This window comes from Oncorhynchus nerka, linkage group LG24 (assembly GCF_034236695.1).
Source record: "Oncorhynchus nerka isolate Pitt River linkage group LG24, Oner_Uvic_2.0, whole genome shotgun sequence".
NCBI classification, from domain to species: Eukaryota; Metazoa; Chordata; class Actinopteri; order Salmoniformes; family Salmonidae; genus Oncorhynchus; species Oncorhynchus nerka.
Window position 1 is genome coordinate 66871745 of NC_088419.1, and position 21180 is coordinate 66892924.

General features: G+C 42.2%; 1 protein-coding gene across 1 annotated transcript in view; it reads left to right on the plus strand.

Annotated features, from left to right (window-relative positions):
- The window catches only part of si:ch211-51h4.2 (uncharacterized), a 93600-nt gene that overhangs the window by 61534 nt on the left and 10886 nt on the right, over positions 1 to 21180 (plus strand). The window contains exons 12-13 of the mRNA XM_029632799.2: positions 8235 to 8378; positions 14346 to 14388. Coding sequence (XP_029488659.2) covers positions 8235 to 8378; positions 14346 to 14388 — 187 coding nt within the window. The remainder of the gene's footprint in view (positions 1 to 8234; positions 8379 to 14345; positions 14389 to 21180) is intronic.

The window sequence follows — 21180 nt, forward strand, 5'->3', positions numbered from 1 at the left end:
CTGGTGATTACCGTTTTATTTAACTGCGCTCTGCTTGGCCCATTCCTTCTCCGGAGGCGTCAGTCTCACGCGGCACTCTTAGCAATCATTTTAGCGCAGTTGCCACTGTGAAGTTTATCTCTCCTGTCGGCACCCATCACTTCTTTCAACACGGTAACATATTCTCTGTCTGCTTCATTTGCATCCCGCAAATTGGCTGCATCTGGTCTTTTGATGACAAAGAGAAGTTAATCAGAACAGCTCGAGCCACTCTCCTTGCATCTCCTCCTCCTCCACACAACAACAACAACAACATCACCAACAACAACATCACCAACAACATCACCACCAACACAAACATCACCACCAACACTAACAACACTACCAGCAACACCACCAACAACAACAATACTACCAACACCACCAACAACATCACCAACAACACCAACAACATCACCAACAACAACAACATCACCACCAACACAAACAACATCACCAACATCACCAACCCAAACAACACCACCAACACTAACAACACTACCAGCAACACCACCAACAACAACAATACTACCAACACCACCAACAACATCACCACCAACACCAACAACATCACCACCAACAACAACATCACCACCAACACAAACAACATCACCAACATCACCAACCCAAACAACACCACCAACACTAACAACACTACCAGCAACACCACCAACAACAACAATACTACCAACACCACCAACAACATCACCAACAACAACAATAGCACACCTCATCAGCGCCAATAGGATGCATAATATTGATCTCAAACTGTACAGATCCACTAGTCACTCATTATGTGGAGGGAAATTGTCTTTCCAATCTGTGACTGGTATTGGGATCATGTGTCATATGGCCGGACTATCTTTAAAGACCACTTCCACAGAGACTCACATAGAATTGAATTACCTGTAGTTTGAGACAAAGGTCCTGACGTTCTGTTTGGTAATGCATCAATAAGTGGTTAATGGTTTTGAGTTGGACTACACACACACACACACACACACATACACATACTTCCTTAAATTCATCCTGGAGTTAACGTTATTTGCAGCTTTTTCATTCAACTCCTTCCTGGAAGCTCTTGGCCTACCTAACTTGACATCTTGGTAAGCAATTTCCTCACCACCCATTTGTCAGACCATCATTTTGATGTATAATTATCACCCTGAACATAATTCTATAGTGCAGCCTATTCGGAGCAAGAGAACAGTGGAATAAAATAGAAATGTTCTTATGTTGGGCTTGCTCAAGCATAGTCACAGCAAATTAACAGATAAATCTCCACAGCCCTGCTCCTGGAGTGCAGAAATCAACAGTTGGAGGTCTTGTCCATTCCTTTCTTTGTATACCCTGTGTTCTGCCCCTTGTGTCCAACCAATGATTATTAAGCATATTTCAGTTTCTGTTTTTCATTTCAGTTCATTTTCCCTGCTTTGAGAGAAGACACATTATTTTTGTTTATATCTCAGCAATGTTCCTTTTTCATGTCCACAGTTAGCAATAGGAAACTGTCCTCTAATTGTCTAATCTGTTTTTATTAAATATGCATGATTTGTTTTTTAAAAATATTTTTATAATTAGACTAGGGTGAGTTGTTTGTGTCACCAGTGGTTAATTTGTGTGGGGTTTTGGCAGAGGAGGGTGATGGCTGTGGCATGAGTCTGTTGACACTTTCCCAGCTGTTGTAGCTGGGCCCGGGATATGCCATGCCATCCAGGCTGCAGGCCCTGTGTTGTGTTGTTTATTAATGCCATCGCCCTGCCCCGTATGTCTGTCTGCAGTGGGAACCCATGCTCATGGCTTCCCAACACAGGCCAAGCTACCACAGTCTGGGCCCTCTGCCAACCCTGTCCCTACACTGTGTTGTGATCCTCACAGCCACTGCTGCCTCAGACACTGTCCCTGCCCACTGTCACTGTCTAATTACTGCACTTACAGCATGGGGGAAACATCAGCCACACCGCCACCACTTTCCTGTCCACCACTTCCCATGAGTCAGCTCTGTAATGCATCTACTTTGTGAGTTTCGTTATCTATTTTAGATACTCCATCCTACTATCCAAGCCCCATTAGTCCATATCTAACTGGGAAAATAGCAAAGTGAATTAGCCATGAGGAAAGCTGGTGAATTTGATGGTAATAGAGCAATTTGTTTTGAAGGGAATGATCAGCTGCACCACAGCAATCAACTGTTTTAATTGCCATCACAGGATTTAAACTTAGCACTAAGGCTCCAGACAGTTTATGTAATATCAATCTTCTTTACCAATCTGTATCTTCCAGCTTACCCATCTTTGATTTACCTAGACCAATGAGCAATAAGACCTGTGCCTTGAGCTACCTGGTAGAATGCACTTTCTTTACCTAGCATTCGGCTCCTTTGTCACCTCATAGGCAACAAAAAACTATTTCAAACAAATGATGCGGCTTATGCTCCCTGGTTTTGATTAAGTTTGCTTAAAGGTCCAATGCAGCCATTTTTGGGGGTAACAATTAAGTACCTTAGTATGATTGTTTTCAATTAAAATGGTAAAAAATAAACAAGTATCAACTTAGAAAATAGCCATTTTTCAAGCAACAATTTGCTTGGACTGTCTGGGAGTAGTCTGAGTTATTGGCAGAGAAGTTTGGAACTCTCTTATTTGTCTGATGTCGCAGGCTGACATTTCTGGTGGTCTTTTCAAACAGCTAAAAGGTCATTATCATCTTTTTCCCAATTTCACAGTATTATTCCAACCTCATAGTGTGGAAAATATATAATATATATAAATCACATTTTTGACTACACTGGGCCTTTAAGGTAGACGGTGTCCTACAGTACGTGGCGAATAATTGAGTCATCAGCGTGCCAGCCGCAGTGTGAGCCGACGCCGGTGGCACTTCATTAATGAACACAGAGGCAAGTGTGGACTAATCATTGATCAACGGGAGAACGCCTACTGCGAAGACTGCCACTGATGAGCTATTGCAGTCCACTCGCGTGATTTGAAATGTGACCCCCCCCCCCTTTGTCACCTAGAGTACATCTAGAGAGCACGGCTCCAACAGCCAAGCAGTGAACCTCTGATAAACAGTCCCTAAGCCATCAAAGAACCACCCATTTCCATTAAACATGTCTATAAATCTGGGTATGTTTGAGAAGTGACACACTGATAGATGTAACAGGGCATTTCACAATGTACCACTACAAGGCCCTCCACAGTTAAAGGGCCCATTAGGAGGCAGGGCTGGAGTCATTAGAATGAATTGGACTTGTAATCATTTCTAACCATGAAAAGGTTATCACTGCGATATTACCCCTCACATTTTAGATAGCATTGATCTGCAGGTCGTGTCAGGGAGCTCGGCTGACACAGGGTTTAAAGACTCAAGCATTTAGGGGAGAGCCGGGACGAAAGTAACACGGGGCGAAAGTAACGGCCATTTTCTCAGATAAGACAGAAGCTAAAATGACGTAGTGAAGTCGGCATGTTCCTAATGAGGAGGACGAGCTCCCTGCAAAAAACATCCCAGTCCGACCATGTTTCACCAAGTTATCAACAAAAGGTAGTTTTAAGTGATGTAAGTATAAAAAAACAGACCCTGAAGCGTTTTTCAGTTGTAGAGTTGTGTTTAGTTGTTTAAAGTTCCAAACATACGGTATGTCATTTTGTTAACCCATCTAGTGACTAAATGACAGCACAGGTTTCAAGTATCATGCTAGCTAGTCTTGGGTGTAGCCTGGGAGAAGTTACGGGAGAGACGGGTGGGACGATGACCTGAAAAATAAATAAATAATAGTTTAAGCACAGGCCATTGTCTCTAGTTCATAATGTTAGCAGAATATCAACAAGTGACTGAATGTTTGAAAATTATGTATAACATCATTAGAATTATGCCTTAATTGCAATATGTAATTTTTTGGGCGACCCAACCAAATTCACATAGAAGCCTCTGTTTATAGATCTATCATCCTCATTGAATGCAAGTCTAAGAAGTGGTAGATCTTAGGCTAACTTTTGTTTTTGCATATTTTACTTTTACTACAGTTTTGTACACCATTTTAAAACACCTGAAAATACAATATTTTTGGTTATTGAAAACATATTTCACAGCAGTTTAGTGCAATGATTCTCTGCACTAAACATTGCTTGTTTTGAAATTAGGCTAACTATTCAAATTTTTGTGATTTCTGCGTATTGCACCTTTAATCAATTGACTTGATGGATCAGATTCTCACAAGAGAGCGAGAGTTGCACCCCTTCTGAAAAAAAACCTACACTCGAGCCCTCCGATGTCAACAACTACAGACCAGTATCCCTTCTTTCTTTTCTCTCCAAAACTCTTGAACGTGCCGTCCTTGGCCAGCTCTCCCGCTATCTCTCTCAGAATGACCTTCTTGATCCAAATCAGTCAGGTTTCAAGACTAGTCATTCAACTGAGACTGCTCTTCTCTGTATCACGGAGGCGCTCCGCACTGCTAAAGCTAACTCTCTCTCCTCTGCTCTCATCCTTCTAGACCTATCGGCTGCCTTCGATACTGTGAACCATCAGATCCTCCTCTCCACCCTCTCCGAGTTGGGCATCTCCGGCGCGGCCCACGCTTGGATTGCGTCCTACCTGACAGGTCGCTCCTACCAGGTGGCGTGGCGAGAATCTGTCTCCTCACCACGCGCTCTCACCACTGGCGTCCCCCAGGGCTCTGTTCTAGGCCCTCTCCTATTCTCGCTATACACCAAGTCACTTGGCTCTGTCATAACCTCACATGGTCTCTCCTATCATTGCTATGCAGACGACACACAATTAATCTTCTCCTTTCCCCCTTCTGATGACCAGGTGGCGAATCGCATCTCTGCATGTCTGGCAGACATATCAGTGTGGATGACAGATCACCACCTCAAGCTGAACCTCGGCAAGACGGAGCTGCTCTTCCTCCCGGGAAGGACTGCCCGTTCCATGATCTCGCCATCACGGTTGACAACTCCATTGTGTCCTCCTCCCAGAGCGCTAAGAACCTTGGCGTGATCCTGGACAACACCCTGTCGTTCTCAACTAACATCAAGGCGGTGGCCCGTTCCTGTAGGTTCATGCTCTACAACATCCGCAGAGTACGACCCTGCCTCACACAGGAAGCGGCGCAGGTCTAATCCAGGCACTTGTCATCTCCCGTCTGGATTACTGCAACTCGCTGTTGGCTGGGCTCCCTGCCTGTGCCATTAAACCCCTACAACTCATCCAGAACGCCGCAGCCCGTCTGGTGTTCAACCTTCCCAAGTTCTCTCACGTCACCCCGCTCCTCCGCTCTCTCCACTGGCTTCCAGTTGAAGCTCGCATCCGCTACAAGACCATGGTGCTTGCCTACGGAGCTGTGAGGGGAACGGCACCTCAGTACCTCCAGGCTCTGATCAGGCCCTACACCCAAACAAGGGCACTGCGTTCATCCACCTCTGGCCTGCTCGCCTCCCTACCACTGAGGAAGTACAGTTCCCGCTCAGCCCAGTCAAAACTGTTCGCTGCTCTGGCCCCCCAATGGTGGAACAAACTCCCTCACGACGCCAGGACAGCGGAGTCAATCACCACCTTCCGGAGACACCTGAAACCCCACCTCTTTAAGGAATACCTAGGATAGGATAAAGTAATCCTTCTCACCCCCCTTAAAAGATTTAGATGCACTATTGTAAAGTGGCTGATCCACTGGATGTCATAAGGTGAACGCACCAATTTGTAAGTCGCTCTGGATAAGAGCGTCTGCTAAATGACTTAAATGTAATGTAAATGTAAATAATATTTTATTGACAGATTAGTGGTTAAAAATGTTTATCTTTATGATTCTGGGGGTGAATTACCTTGTGTCAAGCCATGGAAATGTGATACGCCTGATGAGTTTGCCATTTGTGAAGAGAATAAAAATGTTAATTCTATCAATGCATGAGGAGTGCGCATGAGAAGGACAGCTGGAGCGCACCTGTTTGGTAGGGCTAAGCATGAATAGTCACTGAAAAACATATCCTATTTGTTTCTCACAATTTTCAATAGCTATTCATCCTTAGCCCTACAAAGGGGTTAGGGGGGTGTAACGCCGTTCTTCGGTTGTAGAAAGAGAGTCGGACCGAAATGCAGCGTGTAGGTTACTCATGACTTTAATGAAAGAATACGTACATGAAATAACTCAAATTCATACAAAGCAAAACAACAAAACGGAACGTGAAACTAATTACAGCCTATCTGGTGACTATAACACAGAGACAGGACAAACACCCACGAAATACAAAGCGAAACTGAGGCTGTCTAAATACGGTTCCCAATCAGAGACAACGACAAGCACCTGACTCTGATTGGGAATCGCCTCAGGCAGCCAAGCCTAACTAGACACACCCCTAATCAACACAATCCCAATTACTACAAACCCCAATACGAAACACAACATATAAACCCATGTCACACCCTGGCTTACCCAAACCTATACCAAAAACACAAAACACTATGACCAAGGCGTGACAGGGGGGTTCTGTGGTAAACTGACCTGTCAAAAACCCTGTTGTTATTGCACTTTTTTTGTATTTAGTGGCGAAAGTTATTTAATTTGCCCTCACTGACATTGAATTCAGTGACATTTCTGAATTTCTTTTCAGTAATGATGGCAACTGCAATCTCCATCCGATTCCAACTAGAGAGAAAGCGGTAGACCCTGTTTTGTTGTCTATTCTATCACAGCTAGGCTGCAGAATGAATGACATAAGGCATTGACCCGTTACTATCTCAAATTTCTAGGTAAAATCTAGATCTGTAGCTAGATAATCTTCTGTGCTGAAAATGGCCTCCGTACCACACAGGTAATACAGTATATGGTCCATTTATCTAGAGAAATTGAGTTATCTTTGATTTGTTCACCATGTCAGTAGACTGACAGGCTTGCGCCGCCTGGGTTTAAGTCTACTGAAGGGTGAAATATGTCTATAGAACAAAATAGAATGCATGATGACACAGACACATGCACACATGTTGGAGGAATTCAATTAAAGCACATAGATTGAAGTAGTGAAACTTCCTTAACCACATGAAAAACGAACATGTACCCATCAAATGTAACTACTGTACACAGTATATTTGTCAGCTGCTGCATACAGTATATGCCTTTGCTGAGGCGTATCATACCTACTGTATATCCATAGTGTCTAACCAGTTGAGAAAAAGGAGAAGGCTTGTGACAGATGGCTGACTCGTGAGTCTAGTAGTTTTGTCAGATGTTCTGTCCAAGACAGTATACAGCGGAGACACACACTCAAGGTATAGATTCTGTGTTTGTAGGAAATGTCAATTACCTGTTCAGTTGCATCTTGTCACTAGTGGATCCAATGTTCTGTGTAGTCAGTGGCAGACTACATGATTCTGTTGAACAGTGAGATGTAGAAACAAGCAATGCATCCCCAGTCTTTAGACAACAGGGTTGTCATGGTGCTGTGTCGGTGCAAGGATATAGAATGACATGATACAGTGCATTCAGAAAGTATTCAGACCCCTTCCCTTTTTACACATGTTGTTATTAAAGCCTTATTCTAAAATGGATTCAATCATTTTTTCCCTCATCAATCTACAGAAAATACCCCATAATGACAAATCGAAAGCAGGTTTTTAGAAATTGTTGCAAATATATTAGAAATAAATGCCAAGCTTATAGTGTCATACCCAAGAAGACCCAAGGTTGTTATCGCTGCCAAAGGTACTTCAACATAGTACTGAGTAAAGGGTCTGAATACTTATGTAAATTTCCGTTTTTTATGCCTAATACATTTGCACAAAAAAAACTGTTTTTACTTTGTCATTATGGGGTATTGTGTGTAGATTGATGAGGGGAAATAACAATATCATCAATTTTAGAATTAGGCTGTAACGTAACAAAATGATGAAAAAGTCAAGGTGTCTGAATACTTTCCAAATGCACTGTATATGTTTTATATTATAATTCTTTCAATATGTCTCTGGTGTAAGGACCATTTATATGTAATAGAAAGCAATTTGGCTTTGTCCTCTATTTTCTGTGTTACATATTGTCGACTCGTTTTCATTTGAGGACAGAAATAATACTGTATGTTGAGATGTCACACAGTACACTTGTCAACCAACATGAAAGAGACAGAAATTACCCAATTAATACTCTCTCAATGTCTGCCTCTCTATATCTATATTACTTTCATTATTTTATTATCTCCTCCTCTTTCTCTCTCTGTCTCTATCAGGTGCTGGGCTGTTTTGGAGATTGTCCCCCAGATGTCAGTTCAGAGGGTTATGGAGGAAGGTGTGGTGAACACTACCAGTGGTGTCATCTCTGAGTCCTCTCCAACAGCCTACACCATGGTCTACTCCAACATCTCCCTGGAGGAGTGCGTACAATACTCTATTTCATATACTCTTTTCTGCAGATTCTCTCACAGACCCAATAACTTCAAAGAGTTACAGTTCATATAAGAAAATCAGTCAATTGTAATAAATTAATTAGGTGCATCGATAAAATGCAATTGTGTTTGTTGTCCGTAGCTTATGCCTGCCCTTACCATAACCCTACCGCCACCATGGGACACTGTTCGCAACGTTTACCTCAGCAAACCGCTCGCCCACGAGACGCCTTACACTCATTCTGCCATCTGCTTTGTACAGTTGAAAACGGGATTCAACACACTTCTCCAGCATGCCAGTGGCCATCACAGTTGAGCATTTGCCCACTGAAGTCGTGAGGACGACGAGCACGCAAATGAGCTTCGCTGACACGTTTCTGACAGTTTGTGCAGAAATTCCGGATGTAGAGGTCCTGGGCTGACATGGTTACATGTGGTCTGCGGTTGCGCGGCCGGCTGGACCTACCAAATTCTCTAAAACGACATTATAGGCGGCTTATGGTAGATAAATTAGCATTAAATTATCTGGCAACAGCTCTGGTGGAGATTCCTGCAGTCAACATTCCTATTGTATGCTCCCTCAAAACTTGACACCTCTGTGGCATTGTGTTGTGTGACGTAACTTCACATTTTAGAGTGGCCTTTTATTGTCAACCAGCACAAGGTGCACCTGTGTAATGATCATGCTGTTTAATCAGCTTCTTGATATGCGGATGGGTTATCTTGGCAAAGGAGAAATACTCACTAACAGGGATATAAACAAAAGGGATTTAAACAAATTTGTGCACAACATTTAAGCTTTTTGTGCATATGGAACATTTCTGGGATCTGTTATTTCAGCTCATGAAACATGGGACCAACACTTTACATGTTGCTTTATATTTCTGTTCAGAATATAATAGTGTGTCCCTGTGTGGTGTAGTGTATAGTACCACTTACCAGCCTCTAAGGAAAGTTGGTTAGTCAAATAGCAGCATCTGTTTCACCGTTCGAACACTACTTTATTACATTCTCTAACGTGCTATTAGAGCCTTTGACGAGAATCCCTTTGCTTCTTTCACTATAAAAAGATTGTCAATGGTTCTTGATTTCTGAAATATTATGAAATTACGAAACTATTCTTCCAAGTGTGTTACTTTTATTTTATTTTGAAGGGAACACTTCTAGGGTACACAGTAGATTTTTGTAGATGGAAGGAGCTCTTTGGTAAAAGGGTTAAATTGGTCATCAAATGGAAAGGAGGACCAAGACACCCTTCATATAATTAAAATGCCTTTATTTGTATGGGCATGTTCAATGGAACAAAGATTTTAAAACTGTATTTCAGATGAAGGCCATGCTGCCGAATTGAGTTTTAAAATCTTTGTTCCATTGAAATTGCCATTCAAATAAAGGCATTTTAATTGTATGAAAAGTGCCTTGGTCTTCCTTGCTTTTTATATCTTTTTTTAAATTTGAATTTGATTTCCATGGAAACTGTGATGATAGTTTAATACTGCATAGTCTTGGTGCATTTTCTCCCCTGGTAACTTGTGTGGCCAGGCCTGGGTTTGTGGCAGTTTGCACCAAGACATGAATTAGGCAATGAAAACAAGTTAAGCAGAAAGAGAGTGTACACAGAAGGTTTTTGTTTCTGTCTTCTTCCTCTCTTTATGGTTGAAGGCATAAGATGTACTGTGCCCAGTCGACTTCTTCTAGTTCCTCAGGCTTGATGATTCAGCCAGCTCTCTGACACAAGCCATTTTTACAATCCATACAATGTTATATGTATTTATATTCTTAAGTCCTGCTTTCATCTATATATGAGAGCATGTGGGCAGATGGCTGGATGTATTATATATCAGGCAAGATTAAGATGAATTATTCAGTGTTGTTTGTGTAAGGTTGGGGAATAGCAGACCCCTGGGGCTGGTTGGAGACCAAGTGTCAGGGTTTTGCCTCAGAGATAAAATATCATCAGGAAATGTATTCCCCTCCAGTCCTGCTTCATTCCCACTGACTGTCATTGCTCTGGTGGAAAGTCCCCAACAACATTACATTCAAAGTAGGGGAATTCTCACAACCAATCCACACACCAATGCTGTAACATGCAAGCAGCTTGAATTTACTTAAAACTAGCAGTCAATTGGTAAAGAGAAGGGATTTACATGTATAGAGCACTGCTTGTTTTGTAAAGTTAATGTAAAGCAAAGTGGCTCAAGAGTATTGTTTGAAGTCAAAACATGTCATGATATCGCTACTGTCTATTTATTCATAGGTCAAAGACAGGGCCACTTATACGTAAACACTCACAAACATGTCAATAGTATAAAATCAGTTGTATCAATTCAGTTGTAAAGGGAGGTTTTAACAGGAACCCCACCTGTGTGGTATTCTGCCATTTGGATCATGTTGACTTGCAAAACTGTTATTTTCAATATAATAACTTGACACGAATTTCATTTATTTCTCACTCAAATGTATTGTTCATCAGTCATCCATTTGAAAATATTTGTTTGTACTTTTGCTCAAAATGGCTCCGAATGCTATTGACAGGTGTCTTATGCTCTGTAGCGTGTTGGTATTGGTGCTTACAGAGAGCAACAGTGCCCCCTAAAGGCCATTGTCTGCCAATTACTGTAATGATCAGCTATTCTTACACCATGCAAACAGTCTGCTAGCACATGGAGAACACGTAATAAAACAACTGGAATCATAACTGTCTATATTTACCAAGCAGATTTACTTTTCCCTGTGTGTATGTGTGGAGGTAGCAGTGATCCAAATGTTGTTTTGATTGTCCTTGACATCTCAGTGGCAATATTAAAGATCCAGCTGTTTGTTACAAATCAACAGCATGTCATATGGTGTGTATCTGTGTTTGAGTGGCTTTAAAGTATAAGTACAGTAGTAGTTCAATCCAGGCCTGTTTGTTGTGTGGTATGTTTTTCCCTGACAGCTTGGACAGTGTTTTGACGAGATTTCAACCCTTAGCCCTAAATCTGCCATCCCTCTCTGCTGCCATGTCTCCAACACCCCCTTCCCTTAGCCTCACATCATCCTGCCTCTAGGAGGGTAATGAAGAGAAAGGCTTCCCTTGATGGGGAGAGAATGTTTAGCAGGATTTACTTACCTTTGCAGGGGGATTTGAAAGGATTACATCCCCACATCTACACCCAAATTGTTTTTCTACTCTAAGGTCATGGAGTGATTGTTTTACTCAGCTCCTGAAGTGCAGAACTGCAGTAGCTCATGAGGCTGGGACTCGGCAGAGAGACATGGCTTTATGATAGCGTAGGCAGAACTAAATATCCACTGTTGTTGACATACCCAGCCTGCTTATTAAGGCCCAAACACTGATTGTTTCTGTCAGCAGAAGTGCGCCCACATTTGGTTTTGCTTATTCCACAGAAAATTTGACAAAGACTTGGGGGACAAAACCACGAGGGTATCTGGGCTCGATTGAAAATGTGGGGCATCCAATTTCTTAGCAAAGCTGTGGAACGATTTGAAAATTGGAGGTCAGACACGGAACGTTTCACACAATCCGGGGCGAGAGAGACAGCGGCTCCAGAGGCGTCCTGAGAAAGAAATAATTAAAGCCGGAGAAATTCATTTGCACCGGAGTCACAGGAAGTCATGGATGATGTCATCATATCCTAAGTACACTATATATATAAAAGTATGTGGACACCCCTTAAAATTTGTGGATTCTGCTATTTCAGCCACACCCATTGCTGACAGGTATAAAATCGAACACACAGTCATGCAATCTCCATAGACAAATATTGACAGTAGAATGGCCTTACTGAAGAGCTCAGTGACTTTCAACGTGGCACCTTCATAGGATGCCACCTTTCCAACAAGTCAGTTCGTCAAATTTCTGCCCTGCTTGGGCTTCCCCTGTCAACTGTAAGTGCTGTTATTGTGAAGTGGAAACGTCTAGGAGCAACAACAGCTCAGCCGCGAAGTCGTAGGCCCCACAAGCTCACAGAATGTGACAGACGAGTGCTGAAGCGTGTAGAGCGTAAAAATTGTCTGTCCTCGGTTGCAACCTCAGTACAAGAACTGTTCGTCTGGAGCGTCATGAAATGGGTTTTCCATAGTTCCAGTGAGGGGAAATCTTAACGCTACAGCGTCCAATGACATTCTAGAATATTCTGTGCTTCCAACTTTGTGGCAACAGTTTGGGGAAGGCCCTTTCCTGTTTCAGCATGACAATGCCCCCATGCACAAAGCGAGGTCCGTATAGAAATGGTTTGTTGATATCGGTGTGGAAGAACTTGACTGGCCTGCACAGAGCCCTGACCTCAACCCCATCAAAAACATTTGGGATGAATTGGAACGCCGACTGCAATTCAGGCCTAATAGCCCAATATCAGTGTCCTACCTCACTAATGCTCTTGTGGCTGAATGGAAGCAAGCCTCTGCCACAATGTTCCAACATCTAGTGGAAAGCCTTCCCAGAAGAGTGGAGGCTGTTATAGCAGGAAAGGGGGGACCAACTCCATATTAATGCCCATTATTTTGACCTGAGCTGTGCGACGAGCAGGTGTCCACATACTGTTGGTCATGTAGTGTATTACCTGTCTCGCTCACAAGAGCCCTAGTTAAATGTTTTAAGCATCTCACTGTGAGAAACTTAGGATTTTCTCTTCAATTTAATCTAAAAGAGACACATACTTTATCTGACACTGCTAATAAATGGGTGGAGGGATTGTGTGTGTGACTAAGACCTATTCAGTAGAAATGTACAGTCCTCAACAATTGACAGTGGCCATACAGCACTCCTTTCCTTTGACATAGCTGCTAAGAAAAATGGACTACAATTACAATAAAAGCACAGTAATTCATAGTTTTACCACATATTGTATTGAATTTGTTATATTTAGACCAATGTTTTTAGTTTCTTCTCAACATAATCTCCCCAGTGCTTTAAATAGCCTGCAACCTACTGTTAGAAATATTTAGCGCATAGTGTAACTGCTCCAAATAAAGATACATCCCTGAGAATATGGCCTTCTGGCTACCAAGGAAATCTATTTGCATTTCAAAGACACAAAGAGGATAGCCAGAAGCGAAGACTTTATGAAACTTAACATGTGAAAAAGTGAATGGAGAATCACCCCACACAATTGCTATGGGCAGCTTGACACTTCCTGTGACTGTGTGCAAAACTACAAGTGTGTTTTTGACCAGTTGTACCTACTACTCCATAACAGGACACACATTGGCCTGATTCAACTGATGTTGAATTATAGTGAAAATCCAGCCTGCTAAAAGCGAGTCCTTACAAGCCATACAAAGCCTAATGATGTTGGAGCTCCCACGTATTATCTTAATACATGTAGCCCACCCTGAAGTATCTGTTTTAGTTTGTAACTAATTGAAATCCACAGAAATCACCAAATCAATAGACAAAAGTATATCTAGGACATAACCTTCAGATGAGCTTTTGATCTATTTCCTCAGCCAATTCATTAGACAGACGGATGCTTTGTGCCCATTTCTCCCAAAGGTGAACCACTAATCAGTAGCTCTGCCACTGCAACTGTCTGGCAGTTTGTTTCAAGGGATGCAGATGTGTGCAGCCAACTGTAAAGAGGAATCAGCCTCCTCATCCTGGGAGCACAATTATGTGGGGACAATGCACAAAAGAATTGTTTGCAGAGGAAAAGGGAGTAGAGCAGCACTGGTTACTGCTGTTTTACACCACACTCTTCAATGCCTTGTTCTTCTGTGCAAGCAATATGAAGGCTGTAACACGTCAACACCCAATGCCATTCTTTCCTGCAATCCTATTTACTTGGGATTTTTAAGAGTTCTTTTTCATAGCTCAGCTGTCAATACACATAAGGATACATAGGGATTAGTGCACAACTGAACCAATGACAAGTGTCTGGAAACTTTTTGACTGATCATTTGAGTGGAGATATTATTCATGACAAATCTCAATTCTGTTTTTTCTTCTTACAGGTCAGAGAAAGCAGGAGAGATTGCAACAATCCCACTGACAAAGGTAGGAGTTTACTCCCGTCAGAGTTACTCAATATTCCCTGTTATTAGAGACTGAATGTAAGGTCATGGACTGACATACCCAGCCTGTTATACATCATTATATGGTCTCCATAGAGGCACATTTTAAAGACTATAGTCTCTATCACATGTTTCTGGTCAAAACTAGTTCACTAAAACTGGTCATTGGTTGGATATTAATAAAGATAACTGCCAAAATAAAGGAAACACCAACATAAAGGGTCTTAATAGGGCCACCACGAACCAGAACGAACATCTTCAATGCATATTGGTATAAGTGTCTGGAACTGGGGAGATGCGATACCATTCTTCCACGAGAAATTCCATAATTTGGTGTTTTGTTGATGGTGGTGGAAAATACTATCTCAGGCACCACTCCAAAATATCCCAAGTGTTCAATTGGGTTGACATCTGGTGACTGAGACAGCCATAGCATATGGTTTACATCGTTTTCATGCTCATCAAACCATTCAGTGACCACTCGTGCCCCGTGGATGGGGGCATTGACATCCTATGGGGCATAGCCATGGTAGCCAAAAGAATGGGCTGCCCAGAATTTGTATAGATATACCCTAAGCATGAAGCAATGTTTTAATTGCTTAATTAACTAAGGAACCACAACAGTGTGGAAGCACCTGCTTTCAATATCATTTGTATCCCTCAAGTGTGTCAATGATTTTGGCAGTTACTTTATGTACAGTTGTTAAGATACTGTATGTGGATAGCTTGAAGTGGACCATCCTCTAGTTGTTTTTTATGGCTGCCATTACCTCAAAGCAAAGAAAATAAATATTTTTCATAGCACCTCAGGTAGCCACTCCGTTTTACTCCTAAATACATAATTATCGATAATAAGGATACTCCGGTGGTATAAATGTGCCAAATCACATTGTAAACAGTGTGGGGGGTAAAGAAGTAGAATTAAGGTATAATCATCAATCTCTTTAGGGGTCTATAGAAAGTGAATAAGAAAAGTATAATTATGACAAGAGGCAAGCAAAGCAGACCACTCAGCCAGACTCCTGCATTTATCCCCCTTACACTTGGTGTCTTGACAACGAACAAAAACACCATTCCTCCGGTTTTGTACTTTGAAGAAATGTACTGTAGACGACGAGCAGAAGAAACTGTAGTAAATTGTTAATAAATGTGTGGTACTATAAGAACACCAATGGCTTGGTGGTGTTCCTCTCACAAACGTGTATCAGTGTGCAAATAGAATGTCAATCAAGCAAAATGGCTTTTTGGAGAAATACACAATAGTATTGTAGCACCAATTGTAATATTTAAATGGCTTTATAGTTGTAATATCACAGTGCACCTGCAACATTCCAAGGGCAATATATTGTTAAAAGGGGGAGATGGGGTGGGGAAGAGAAACAGAATGCTTGTCTAGTAATGCTTGGCATGAGATGAGTGCACAGATAGCATGGTAGTCTTCCACAGAGAACACATACACATGAGAGAGAGGTGATTTCTGTGGCAGTTCAAGCATAAAAAACATTTATTTTTCTGTATCATCCCAGTGGCCTGTTTTCTAAACATCATCACAGAGGGAGAAGACATGTGAATCACACATGAATAATGTATGCATCTTTACAAATATTGTCAAGCACACTAGAACCCTTTAATTTGCTTGAGCTTTAAGCTCCACTGAAATTGACCTTTTCCCACTATCTCCTATACAGCCAGTGAAAAGCCCTAAGGGCTCTAGCATGTATTTCCTATAGGCCTTATGGGATGTATCTGTATTTCCTATAGGCCTTATGGGATGTATCTGTATTTCCTATAGGCCTTATGGGATGTAGAAATGATATCATTTGTTCAGCTTGTGGCTCAGGAGATATGAGTAGTAAAGCCAGTGACTTTGACTTTGAAGGTTACTATTGAAAAGCTTACATTGCGCATGCAAACATGCCATGATCAATTGTCTCTGTGTGTCATTTAGTGCTTTGTGATAATATGAAACGTAAACCCATCATCCACATTATTATCTCCCCGCGTCTGCAAACAACAACAACACCAGAAGGAAAGTCAGAGAGACAGCTTGTCTCCCAGATCTGGGCTTTGGGATAAAGAATGAATTATTCATCATCGTTTTTTTCTGTCGCATAATACTTAACATTCCTTTCCTGTCTGTTGAGAGAAGCCTCCCTGTGCTTGCAGCGTGCTCACTGCTGTACCCGTTGGTAAACAGAGGTTTTGATACAGTCACGTTGGGTTCATCAGGGTGAGGACCCTTTCCACTAGTTGTGTTGCTCTGTCATCCAACTCCACCTCTCATGGCCAGACTGCAGCTAAATGATGATGTATTACCCTGTCCCCCAGAGATGAGAGGTCTCCTTCCACTCTCATGGATGAAGCAGTCAAGCACTCTACAGCCTAATTACATAACCTTCAACTGGACAGACATTTAAATACCATCTGACTGGAGACTCTGATGGAATAGATTCTACTCAGGTTACCAGTGACTGCATAAGCCCTTTTTTGTTATGTGAGACAAACGTTTGTCAGCAACCTTTGGGTTAATCATTGTTGCTGTTTATTCATGATTATGAATCCTGATTTCCTGCTCTTTATCTATATGACACTACATGTCTTCTAATGACTCACCATCACTTTGTTTCTACCTAATGTGGAATAAAAATGTCATGCAATCAGTTTATCTGCAGGGGTTGAACCTGTCTAGCAGAGTCTGACCTGAGCTAACCTCACAACAGTGTGGCCTGCTATGAGGTGGGGTTGTGAAGGGGTTAGCGCTGTGTAGTGTATGGTTCAGGGTGGATTACACTGTAATGTCAGGAGGCTGATCTGAACCCTGAACCTGTTATTGGTGGTGGGGCAGTACTGTATGCTGACTTCATAATTAGCCGGCTCCTAATCATTCCCCAGTGGTTCTGTATCTGCCCAATCTCACTTAGATTCTCCCTGTACTCCTCTGGACAATACAGCAGATCAATGTGTATGTGTGAGAGAGTGTGTGAGTACATGTGCTCATGTACATGTGTGTGTCTGAACAGTGTCTGTGTATGTTTCTGTCTGTGTGAGTGCATGCGTGGGTTACTTTGCCAGCATACTCAACCTGCCACCGTACGTACCCATGAGGATTAAGTGGCAACTCACAATAGCGGAGAGCTGTATGAGTGACAGCTGTAACTCAGCCTCTCTGGGGAGAGATGGGGATCCAGCTCCCCAGACCACTGGTCTCTCATCACACAGCCTCCTTCCCTCAGCAGCACACAGGGCTTAGTGTTGCCTCACATTATTCACTGCTACAGTAATCCTCATGCACTTCTCCTGAGGTGGATACCAGGCTTTATTGAAATGATGGATTGTTTCAATGTGTTGCTACTGCGCATAGCTGTGTGAATACATCTACTGTACTGTATGTTTTATGGATGTCTGAGGAGGCTACATGTTTTCATGCGGCCACCTCTTGCTGACTCTGTGATATCACTTGGCCTGGTCAGGCTCACATAGCGGGGTAGGGCAAATATGTGGAATATGACACGCTATTATCCATTTTAACAAACATGCTGGGCATGTTCCATCTGCAAAACAATTAAGCCAATTTAACCTCCGCAGCCTGTATGATAATGGGACTGCATTGAGATTGTCTCTAGCCCAGTGCGGTCCATGTGCCTGTTGTTTCCACTGATTCTCTTTCCCCCTCCAATGTCTCTGTAAGTGCAGTGAGTCGGAACAGGGCGAGATAATAGGTTATGATGGTGATGTGCTGGTTTGATGTGATCAGGATATGTTTTGAATCATTTACAGTGGAACTGCTCAGATAAACCAGTAATGACTTCCTGGGGCTCTAATGAAAACATGCCGCAATTACTTTACCTAGGGTTTGGCTAATGTGCTAATTGGTACACTTGGTGGGTACTAAGTGTATAGCACAATAGCACTGACCTGGCTTACATAAACAGAGCCATTTAACACCCTCGACTTTGACAGTTCTGTTGTGATTTGTCAACCCATATGTACCTGTCACCCTTGTCTGATTATTGATGATGTTAGCTAGTTGATGATGAAAACAATGTTCAGTAGTAGTTAAGTCCTCTCCTACACCTTATCAATATTGATTGATGGGAAGAAATGTATATGGTGCCAAAGAAAATGTAAAACACCAACGGCTCAAGCAAACAGCTGTCAGAAGGCTGCCCACATAAGGCATCTTTAGAGAGGTTTCTTGTAAAAGCTTTCACAGAGTGGGATTCTGGCGATGAACAAGTATCTGGCTTCCTGCTTAGGTTCTATTCTTTGCGGAGGATTGTAGCATACTACTATAGCTGTTCTTTCCCCCAAGTTGTGTGTCCTCGTCCTTGATCATTGTAGAGCATGTTTCAGTTTTGTCAAAGTCATTTGATTCATACTTTGGATCAAAACTCAACCAAATATGTATCAACTTGGGAGTTAAATCAGGTCAGTCAAGGTGCTATAGGAAGCATTTCTTAAAAACCCGAGCAGTTAAGTAGTGAAATGAAGGCCCTCCCACTGGGCACACACTGGTTGAATCAATGTTGTTCCACGTCATGTCAATGAAATGGCGTTGAACCAACGTGGAATAGACGTTAAATTGACGTCTGTGCCCAGTGGGCTGTCTGTTTTCATGAAGGCTTTTTCCCCAAGCAGCTCATCTTTAAACATTTCCAATGAAGTCTTCACATTATCGAGTCCATTATCCACCATTTCAATGTTTTCCTTCCCACTTTAGGACTAATTCTAAAGCAGAACATCCACATTGATAATCAAAGCGCGTTCTCTTCACTTTCAAACTTGAAAGGGAGTTGGGGAGACCTTTGAAGTGCACTCATGGGCCTGAGTTGCCTGAACTTTGGTTCTCCCCCACTCACATAGATCAGCCGCACATCAACCCACCATCTCCGCCTCTGCTGTAAACCAGTAGATCAGGCCAGAGTGACGCCACACAGAGGTCATCTGCTCCCAGATCAAGCTGCACCAGGACCCTCTGTTAGGGGGAAAACACGCCATCCCACCTGCCAAATAAATCACAGCAGAGTTCAACAAAGCTTTTGATTTACTGAATGCACACAGTGGTATTTAGTAACAATACAAGTCATTGATTCGAATCGCTGTGGTGCCAACCTTGATGTATATGTAATTACGGATGATTGAGTGTCTGAAGCCGCAAAATATGGGAAGGGATTATGCAAATGATTGCGTAAGAGAAGCCTAATGAGATTTTCCAATGCTGAAGGCGACAGCAGGAGGTATGATGGGACCTGTCATCATCTGTTATGACATAGCCATAGGATATGTTGCTGTTTAGGTTCAAGCAGGATGTTTCCACCATCATCAGAGGAGAAGTCAAGTCAATAACTCAACAGAATAGAAAGACCATGTTTGGGCTCGCAACACCAGTGACATGTGGTTAAGGTTTTAGAATTTCAACTATACAACTGTAGGATTTTAGCTACACAAATTGACAGCTGTCATCAGGCTCTTTCCCAAAAATGATGTTATTTCATGATGTGTTCATAGGGCCTAAAAGTAGTCTAGATTAATATTTCAGGTAAGTATTTGAATTCATCAATGCAGTATGTGATTTACAAATAAGTGTTGACAGCTGAAACTCGATTTGTAGATGGACAACACAGCCAGAGTAAATCCAAGGAAAGATTTGTTGAGGTCTTGACATTCCCTGAGCATCTGTTACTTACAGCACTGTGGTCTGTGGCTCTGGTCTATCTGTTTTATATGTGCTGATGCATTATAGTTTTCCCGTAGCTTCTACCTTATTTATCTCACCTTAAAAGTGATACAGTGTGCTGCTGATTGAAAACAGCTTGAGAGATCCCAGCTAGTTGCTGTCCTTTAAGGCCTTCTTTCGTGCTGAGATTGTTTTGGTTCCCATGGAAACCATGCCATATTAAATAGCGTAGTGTGCTTGATTTCTTTTTGTGAGAAAAGTCTTTAGTTTGATCAGGTGGACAGTTTCTGACTAGACAGTGGTCTTCCTCATCACCTAAGGAATGTTTCAGTAAAGATTGACTTGTCATGAATGTGTATTGTGTATTTTGATTAAGGTTAGAACAGTATAGCTATTATTTCAATCTAGGTTACGTGAGTAATGTAGCAATGTACAGGTAAGTGCCAAAATAAAGGAAGCACTTGAGTAAATGAGTTGAAAACAGGTGCTTCAACAAAGGTGTAGTTCGATTAGTTAATTAAGCAATTAGCATCCCATGCTTAGGTTCATATATATGGGAGATTGGGAATGGGAGATTATGGAGTGGCGCTTGAGACAGCATTTTCCACCACCATCAACAAAACACCAAATGATGGAATTTGTCGTGGAAGAATGTTGTTGTATTGAAGCTGTTCTGGTAGCTCGGTTTCCCAATGCCCTATTAAGACACTATGTTGGTGTTTCCTTTATTTTGGCAGTTACCTGTAGGTGACATGAAACTAATGGCTTTTGACGCCGACAGCTAAATCGAAAGAAGATCCTCATCAGCAAGACGCACAGTGTGTTCTTTCTCAAAAGGTCATCTCAGTCTTGGTTAGGGAAATATATCTGAGCTACACAGCCTTTGGGGCTTGTCTGAGGCAGGGAGAAGCAGATCCACTGTCTTTTCAAGACGCCTGGCGGGCATTTACGCAGGGTTATGAAGAGGCCTGAGTCGAGGTATAACTTTGTCTGCATCTCTGTTACTGGAGGCACTGCAGAAGAGGGTTATGTGGTATTTATGGTTTCAAGATCCTTAATTTCACCTACGTTGCCATTTGTCATCTTCCATATTCTGGA